Source organism: Lampris incognitus, chromosome 8 (genome assembly GCF_029633865.1).
Source record: "Lampris incognitus isolate fLamInc1 chromosome 8, fLamInc1.hap2, whole genome shotgun sequence".
NCBI classification, from domain to species: Eukaryota; Metazoa; Chordata; class Actinopteri; order Lampriformes; family Lampridae; genus Lampris; species Lampris incognitus.
Genome location: NC_079218.1, coordinates 12,375,417 through 12,384,976, shown reverse-complemented (window position 1 = coordinate 12,384,976; position 9,560 = coordinate 12,375,417). Strand labels below are relative to the sequence as shown.

Sequence of the window (9,560 nt, the reverse complement as noted above, 5' to 3'; positions counted from 1 at the left end):
TCCTGATTAAAACCAAAGGTACCGCTATCTGCGAGCTAACTGAGCTTTTCTTGAAGGTAGCTGAGGGCCAAATACCATATCACTGGGTGGGTAAAAGATTCATATTGTCAAGGTGTCCTTTTAATATAGCTGGTTATTGGCATCAAGGCCTTTACAGGAGCTTCCCACATTGTTGCTGAGTCTGTCTACAATACTTTTGCCTTATAGGGCTGTCACAACGCTGAAATGCTACCCCGTACTACCCCAGTTAATACTACCAGTTATTAAAAACAACAGCTTTGTTCAACATGCCTCACAGTTGGGACAAATTACATAAAAAACACACTAGACTAGTGTCGCCGTGTCACACTGCCCCTTTAAACACCAGTCCAAGTTATGTAGTATGCCGGTTCGCGTTTTGAGCTAAACCACGTTGGTGTTAACCTTGGTCAGAAAAACTCAGATTGACAAAAAAAAAAAACATCACACAGCCACCTTTTATTGTGTCCGAGGAAAAACGCACGTTACCGTCAACCTCAGAGGAATTGTCTACATCATATGGGGACATCGGCGAGACCTATGTGATGTAGGCGGCAGCACATTAGACCAATAGAATATGAGACGAGTTGAAAGACCACACGCCAGCGTTAGCCAGCTAAACTCTCTGTCTACTGCAACACTGCCACCTTCAGTCTAACCTAAACCACAATCACCATCCTCTACATCTACACCCCTTTATAGCCTTTATACATGGACACCGTCATCACTGTCCTCTACATCTACACCCCTTCATATCCTTTATACATGGACACCTCAACCACTGTCCTGTACATCTATACCCCTTTATAGCCTTTATGCATGGACACCTCCACCACTGTCCTGTACATCTACACCCCTTTATATCCTTTATACATGGACACCACCATCACTGACCTTTACATCTACACCCCTTTATATCCTTTAAACATGGACACCTCCATCACTGTCCTCTACATCTACACCCCTTCATATCCTTTATACATGAACACCTCCATCCATGTCCTCTACATCTACACCCCTTTATATCTTTTAATACATGGACACCACCATCACCATCCACTACATCTACACCCCTTTATATCCTTTATACATGGACACCACCATCACTGTCCTCTACATCTACACCCCTTTATATCTTCTTGTACATTTCAGGAGACACATACAGAAAAAAAAACAAGTTACTCTTTAATATTTACACTCTGTTGCAAAAACAAAATACTTTACAGTTGTAAGCTAAACTTGTAATACTATACCAGCCCAGTTTAGTGCCATACAGTTCATTATCATGACACCATGTACCCTGCAGTATTAAACAGTATCTTAGGTCCAGTGGCCCTGTATAGTCAAAGAACAGATTATGGTGCCAACACTGCCAGAGTTGGGGGTTCAGCCTCCCCTAACTTCATCCAGAAGAATAATATATAAACTAATATAACTGTAAGACTTTTCTTTTAAACGCAGCCTCCAAAAGGTATGTTAGTATTGGCACCATGATGCGGCCCCAAAACTTGTGTCCCGTCTATTCAGACCGTAGATGAGGGTGTCGAGGTGAGCTGAGAGCTCGACATGTGGTCAAACAGCACATATCTGGGTGAGGGAGGGGCAACAGAGGCTGACATGACGACACTGGGGGTAGTATTGAAGCTGTGTGCGACCCTATAAGGCTCCACTGAGGGCAGGTAGTCACTGACACTGTTGTTCCATCTGAATAATAACACATTCCATCACCCGTAGCTGAATAACATTCTTAATAATAAAATCTGAATGCTGGACATACCAGCTAATTCCCCCATAGTCTCTGTCTGTGCACATGTGTGTGGGTGTGTGTGTGTGTGGGTGTGTGTGTGTGTGTGTGGATGTGTGCATGTGATGCCGTGCGTGCGTATGTCTATGCATGCACTGTCCAAGTGACCAGGGCCTGGTTTGCTAAAGGCATCCTAGCACCGAGATCTTGACCCGTCGAATTAGAATGACTTATATGCACCTCTATTAACATCCACTGTGGACGCGACTGCAAGTGATTTACCTTGTAAATTATTATTGAAACTCCAGAACATTTTGATTATTTACTTTACGTGATACCTTAACATTTTGAAATTTACTTAGTTGTGTCACATCACCAGGCGCTTGACATTTGTCCCTCCGCTACTCAGAAAGTGAGTTGTTAGCATTTTTAGCATTACCCATTGCATGCAATGGGCACTGCTAGCTACTTGCAAAGAGGCTAGCTTACTTTTTTGTTGTTGTTGTTTTTTTATTAATTGAATCATCGCATTTACAAAAACTTTATCCACACTGCAACAAGTGCCTGAAGACAAATAATGACATGAAATTCAAAATGTTAACGTATCTGCACTGACACACTGCACCGAGTCGTTTTTGTTTTGTTGGTTTTTAGAGAGGCGAGGTGAGGACACGACCAGAACCAAGCTGCTGATGCCTTTGGTGAATGCTGAAAAGGGATATTGGGGGGGGGGTCACAAGTTTTTGGAGTCCGTAAGCAAGGGACTTAAAGGAGACCAGATGGCAAAAGAATTCTGGTCGCGGTGGTGTGTATTTGTGAAGGCGAGTAGTAGTCATCAGTGTCTAGATCTGTATTGTTAGTAGGCCTGTGGTTCTCTCTTACAGAGAGGTCTTAACCAGTCCCCTTAGAATCTTTCTACTTGGTTTCTACGTAATTATCTTGAAATTAACTGAAATATCGATTTTTATTTATTTTTTTTACGACAACTCTTTTTTCTTTTTCTTTTTTGTAGGAAAGCTGATGATTTAGTTAAGGGACAAACTGACAATGTTCTGCCGGTTTACGAGAACTGAGACTAAATTGTCAACTGACTAGGTCGCCTAGTTTTGTTAAAAAAACAAACAAAAAACACTTCCTTGAGTCCAATGATTCATTGGAGGAAAAAAAGCCTTTGCGATGTTTTTTTTTTGTGTGTTTTTGTTGTTTTTGGTAGAGTACTACTTCCTGTCGAGGTGGAAGGTTCTCAGAGGGGCTGCTTAAAGCTTGTCTGTGTGTCTGACTCAAAGGGACACATGTTGAGTTTTAGCCTGTTTTATTTCCAAATCGATCACTTTGTAGGGAAAAAACATATTTATGTTGGCAATTCAGTCTACTTAACACTTGTTACCGGCTAATACCCAGAAGCTAATGGCATCTTGCGACGTCTCTTCCTGTGAACAACGCCAGCCAGAAAGTCAGGCTCACTTAGGAAGCAGCGAGGAAGCTTTGTACTGAAATTTTAACAGGAGAAGAAGAATGGCTTTCTGGGTTTGCTGTTATCAGCTGTGAAAATATGAATGCTTAATTCAGTATTACAGTAACGCCACAGTTACAGGAGTAACGGGAGTATTGCAGTTTTGCCAATGGCTGACAGTGAGATTAAAGGAACATTATGTTTTATAATAAAAAACTATAATTGGCAGGAGGTGTCTGCCTTTAGTTTAAAAAAGATTGAAATTCAATTTAAAAGGAAATTGCTTTCCCAAAAACTCAACTTAAACCAAATTGGAAAAAAAAGAGGAAACAATCATGAAGTTGGTGAAAAGGAATTTATTGTTGGATTTACAAGAAGAGCTTTGGTGTCACAAGAGCGACGATTCGCCCCAAAAACTCGAAACGAAACTCTTATCGAGGAGAAAATCTCACAGACCAAATAATCATTCAGTTAGTTGAGCAAAAGGGAGAAAGAAGGGGAAAAAAGGCAGCATCTGAAAGACCTCAGACCCCCAAGTCCAGTGTCTTCTTTGTCTTTAACACGTTTCATCCACTATCTGTCCATACATCCATTACTCTCAGCTGAAGCCTTAAATAAACTATTTTTTCTCTGTAAAACAAACAAACATAAAAAGGAGACGACTGCTTTGACGAAGAAATGGAGTTGTGTACTGTTGCTTTTAAACCATTTAGTCATTTAATTTTATTTATTTATTTTTGTTCTTCTCTGTGTGACCAAGACTTCTGAGGAGAGAGAGATGTGGTGTTGTTTTAAGGAGTTTAAAAAAAAGAGTAGTTTAATTGGGATGTGAGGCCTCTGCGTTGGGACAGCAGCGGCTCTCGGTTGAAAACCACTTGTGTAAAGATGTTAGCTAGGCCATCTGTCTTTTAGAAATGTTTTTTATTGTATGTGTTAAAAAAAAATATGGCAATTTCAAACACAGTTTGTGTATAATAAATTTATTGGAAATTATTTTACAAAGATAAAGAAAAAAATGCGTTTTTTATCATTTTTATAGTAGAGTTATTAGTTTAAATATGGCTGTTACTCTTGTTAACTTTTCTTTTTTTTCCTTTTTACAAAATGACAACATTTGACAACATTTTCTGGTACACACTGGATAACGGCACATGGTCAATAAAAAGCAGTTTAGGCTTCAAACTCTGCAGTAATAGTAACTGCACAGACCCTCTCCTGGAAAATAACCTGTGAACAATCATGACCCACCAACGACGCAGTAATCCTTCACGATACTACACCGTCCACCGTCAGTGTCGATGACAAGAAACTTAAATATTATAAAGTATACAGAATGTCAATATTGTATAGATATTTATACAATGTTGTATTTGTATGTAGGGCTAGCTAGATTCCAAAGTTTTTGGCGAGAATGCTAATGGGGAAGAAATTGCAGCAGCACCATGAGTGTGCTAGCTTTTAGCTAGCCTGCTAATGACCTGCTGTTAATGATGGGCTCTAAAATCTATCTGACTTGTATTCAGAAAAAAAAAAGATGTTTTGAAAAACAGGGAGTTTTATATGGTGGCTGCCAGTGATTGATAGACTACAGAAACGAACCGCCCGGCTGGTGTTGATTACTCACATTTCTAACAGAATAGGTTTGACGGCGACTTTCACAGCAACCAGGACAACTTTCTAATGAGGGTTTTGAGAGTAATGACCAATATGCATCCATTTTTGTGATAACATTACTGAGAGTGAGATGGTTCAAAATCCCAGTTGGATGATGCAATTCCACTTGTAGCCACAAGATGGTGCTGGTACTGTTACCTGCTGGTGCCAAACACGCCGGCCGACTTCCTCCTCGAGAAACCTGATGATGCCCGTGAGCTGAGCCGCAGCTGTCCAAGGCGGTCTGTTTGACTCTGAGACGGGACGAGGAGAAGATAGTCTGTCGTCTGCGAGTAGGAGAAAGGAGAGCAGGGATGAGCTGCGCAGGAGTGGCAGGAGAAGAAAGGAGAGGTGGCGAGAGAAGAAAGCAAGACCGGTTTAGAGAAAGATTAGAAAGAGACGTAAGACAGGAGTGACTCTGCTCTTGTCCATCACCTCAGGGGGAACAATGTGGTTCTATGCGTCATGTCAGAGTATTAATATTTGACAGACGTGTTCACAATGAAGACCAATAGAATGAATCACTGTGAGGTAAGCGACTAGAATAGCAGCTTTTTGCAAAAGAAAGTCAGAAGTGGATTAGATTTGCTGACTGGCAAATTTAAATGACACAGCTAAGGTAATTCTTCACTTAAATATGAGACTAAACTTCTGCAAAACAATATGTGCCAAGTCTCCCCCCCCCCCAGGAAGGTCTTACCAAATAGTAATAATTCATGCTTTAGATATTTGAGGATTAGCTGCTGTTTTAAATATGTGAGAACATTTCTTTCCATGAAAAGCTCCAGGATTGTATCTTCAAATGGCATGCGGCTGTGAGGGCACTGTAGAAACGTCTATTTCTCTGTTGATGGCGGAGGAAACACTCAATTCTAATGTTTCAGGGGCAATTGTTTGGTTTGAGAAGACTTTTTGAGCAGTGAAATCTTTGATTTAGACACCAGTCTCTGTCCGCCAGAAGACATGCATGTGAGGACTAGCTGTGAACAAGCCGTGGTGTGGAGCTCTATTTAAAGTGGATGATGTAAGGTGGGACGTGGGTCTTAACTCGCACACTTACTCAAGATTTCAGCCACTGGGGGGAAAAACGTGGTGAGTCATATTTACAACTTCATACTTCAATAATTCCACGTATGTACTCAAAATTGTGATATCAGGAAGACTTTATCATTTAATTTCATGAAATGAAACGAAGTGCCATTTCCCCCCAGCCCACAGCAGTACAACACAAGACAAAAACACATCCAATAACTACAAGAACACACATATCCAAACTAACACATGTATCCAAACTAAACACACAAAAAAAATCACTGTCGGAGGGAACGAACGCCAGCCAGGATGACTGTCGGAACTGCCGGTCTGCATGGGCTAGCAGTTAGCAGCCTAGCCTGCCCCGCTTCCGTGTCCTGTCAGACCGCCCTCGGTGTCTCCTCCTCAGGCACAGCTCCAGGCAGGGGCCGTGGTCCCTGCTGGGCCCACCGGATGAAGCAGACCAAGCTCTCCCAGCCAATCCAGTGCCAGCTCTCCCAGCCATCAAACGAAGACAAAACATAGACGCAGACATGGACAAAGATACTGCATGGACTGTACTGGGTGAGGCCACTGCAAATGTGAACTCATGCCGCCATCTTCCCACCCATATTACAACTATGTATGTTGTATCTATCTGCAGGTGTGGCACAGATATACTTAGCCCTACCAGAGAAGAAGAAGAAAGCCACTTTATTTTTATCATTGTACAGTTGTTTGGTCACAATGAATGTGTTCTCTGCATTTAACCCATCCTATTGTATAGGAGCAGTGGGCAGCTGCAGCACCCGGGGACCAACTCCAGGTCTTCTTTCCATTGCCTTGCTCAGGGGCACAGCCAGGAGTATTAACCCTAACATGCATGTCTTTTTGATGGTGGGAGGAAACCAAAGCACCCGGAGGAAACCCACGCAGACACGGGGAGAACATGCAAACCCCACACAGAAAGGGCCTGGGACGGCCTGGGGTTCGAACCCAGGACCTTCTTGCTGTGAGGCAACGGTGCTAACCACCGTGCCGCCTGTATCACCTCAGGGAACAGTCATTGTTCTCTAAAGGTAACGGGTAGCTTCAAGGAGGGACGAATCCTGCATGTTGAACATGTTTACTCCAGAGCTGACTCGCAGAATTTCAGACATTTAAAGGTCATCCTGAGTCTATCATTCAGAATTACAGAGATCATTTTATAAATGTACATCAGTTTTTACTGCTAAATTCCCTTAGTGTTTGCTGTGCTGTGTTGTGATGGAGCGCCTCCTGCTGGTATCCTCTTGTAGGCTGTGTTGTAGGAAGTAACGTGGTAAGAAACCACCATAACAGACCATTAAAACAACTGCAAAGTCTTAAAATGACACCTGCAATCCAGCATTACAGACTGCTGTAGCCTCATGTTGGCTTTGTCTGGACCAGGGAGTGTTTTTGTTTACGCTACATGTAGTCACTCCGTTTAAAGTGTGTCCTCGGACTTGAAAAGTGCTATAAAAATGCAGTAATTTCATTTCAGAAACAAAAAAAATGCCAATTAGCAAAACCACCTTAGATATTCAATGGTTAGTAGACACTCTCAAACAGGTATTTTTAGATATTCTCTGTCATTCAGAATCCTGTGTTTACATCCCTCATGTTCTTCATGTTGACCATCCAACAAAAACAAACTCCTCACTTGTGTAAAAATTAATTGGATGATAAACATGAACTTGGAATTTACAGCAAATCACCCTTCAGAATTCAACTAATGTCAGTGGATTAGAACAGACAAGGAATGTTGACTAGCGGCATCCCTTCTCCATTTCTATTTAATAAACAAAACAAGGGCTGGGCAATATTTCCAGATTATCGTACATCGTCTTTCAGTATTGATGTGTCAGGGTGAAATTCAGATATCCTCATATGTTGACACACAATGTTGTCTGAATTAATGATGAGGAGACTCTATTACTTAGAATTTCTCACAAGATGATGTCTGAAATATTTGAGGGAATATTGTTTGAAAACTAGTGTTGGTTTAATAGGTTTTACATTACCATACAGTTCAATGTGATGAACTTGAGTTGGATTCTTAAATATGTTTTTTTTTCATATAATATAAGCAGATATTGTGATGATTTTCAAGAAAATAATATTTTCCATATCGCCCAGCATTAAACAACAATGGTTATATCAGTTTAGAAAAAACAAAAGTTTTTATTTTCTATAATAAAGCTTATTAAGGGCCACCAATACAGTTCAGAGATCCAGTTAAGCCCAGTGTTTGTTCATTCTGTCTTGGTCTGGGTTTCTGTGCCAGTGTCGCCGGCAGCAGCGCTTCCCTCCGCTGCAGCAGTGGCGCTCTGTGTCGGGCTGGAAGTGATTGCCGGGGTGAAGCTGATGGGGACCACTCTCTCCTTCCCATCCGTCAGTCTCTCCCTGGGGGCCCGGATCTGGAGCCGCCCCCCCGCCAGCGAGCAGGTGACTGCCTCGGGGTCCACCCCATCAGGCAGGTCGAACTCCTGTCTGAACTCCTGACACTTGTAGGAGTATGACCCTTTTGCGTCCTCCTGTTTCTTCTCCATTTTCCCGCTCACCCTCAGCTTTCGGCCCACCTGCTTGACAGACAGCTCCTCTGGGGAGAAGTCCTTGGTGTCCAGGCTCAGGGCGAATGTGCTGTCATCCTTCCCCACCTGGAAGGTAATGGGTTTGAAGATGGCCATGGTCGAGGAGGAGGAAGAGGAAGACATTGACTGGTCGATCTCCTCAAATATCTTCTGGTGGAGTCTCTCCATGAACTCCATGTTGTGTCTCATCTCCTGCATATGACGGATCATCTCCTGCTCCATCTGGTAGAAAAGCGGCCTGGTCTCTGGCCACAGGCTGCGGATGGGCCAGTGCAGGTCCATTAGGGGCCTCATGCTCATGTTGATGGAGGTCGGCTGGAACACGCTGGGGCAAAGCATCTTGATCAATTCAGATTTCTGTCCTGGTTGGGAAGAAAGATACCGGTGTGAGTCCGAGTTGGTCCTGGTTGTGCTGGTCTCTCGCTCTCTGTCTCTCTTTGTTTTTCTGTCCGCTGCTTGGATCCTCTCTGCTTTTTATACCCACCAAGAATGTTCCAGCAGCTGCTGTGTGTGAGTGTTGTCACTCCACCACTGCGCTCATAATCTAAAACCAGCCTGGCAATATGATCACAGCCGGCCTGCCAAATGCCTGGGACAGCACAGCTTTGTCCTATTTACAGGACGTTGACAGAGAGCAAAGTATCACTTTGGGTACATGGTTACCGTCTTTATAAAGACCGTGAACATGTTGAATTCCCGGGACATTATGTGTCACATACATTGGGGTGGGGACGGCTGAGATGCGTCACTCCCGTCATTTTTAGGGTCTGCTATAATGTTGAAAACAGCAAAGAGAGGGTCTGTGCCTCGGCCTCAAATAGCATGGGGCTGGTGAGGGAAGGGTACATATAAGGTCAAAAAATAAATAAAAAACAAAAACAAAAAAACTCTACGCACAAAAATAAAACCTCGGAAGAGAAAAGGATTCAGAAATGGGGCACAGAAAACGTTTTGTCATTCTGTGACATCATCAGCACTCAAACGGAGTTGTGACGTACTGGCAGACTTACTGTAATCTGACAACACCCACATAGCTTGGTGTGACTAAACATTGCCACATAGACAC

At 42.7% G+C, this 9,560-nt stretch overlaps 1 protein-coding gene across 1 annotated transcript; it reads right to left on the bottom strand.

Annotated features, from left to right (window-relative positions):
• Nucleotides 1–8,064: 8,064 nt before the first annotated feature.
• Nucleotides 8,065–8,929, bottom strand: hspb9l (heat shock protein, alpha-crystallin-related, b9-like). Its single transcript, XM_056284971.1, has one exon. It carries the CDS (start codon nucleotides 8,831–8,833, stop codon nucleotides 8,156–8,158), a length of 678 nt encoding a protein of 225 aa, XP_056140946.1. The 5' UTR covers nucleotides 8,834–8,929; the 3' UTR covers nucleotides 8,065–8,155.
• Between the last annotated feature and the right edge of the window lie 631 nt (nucleotides 8,930–9,560).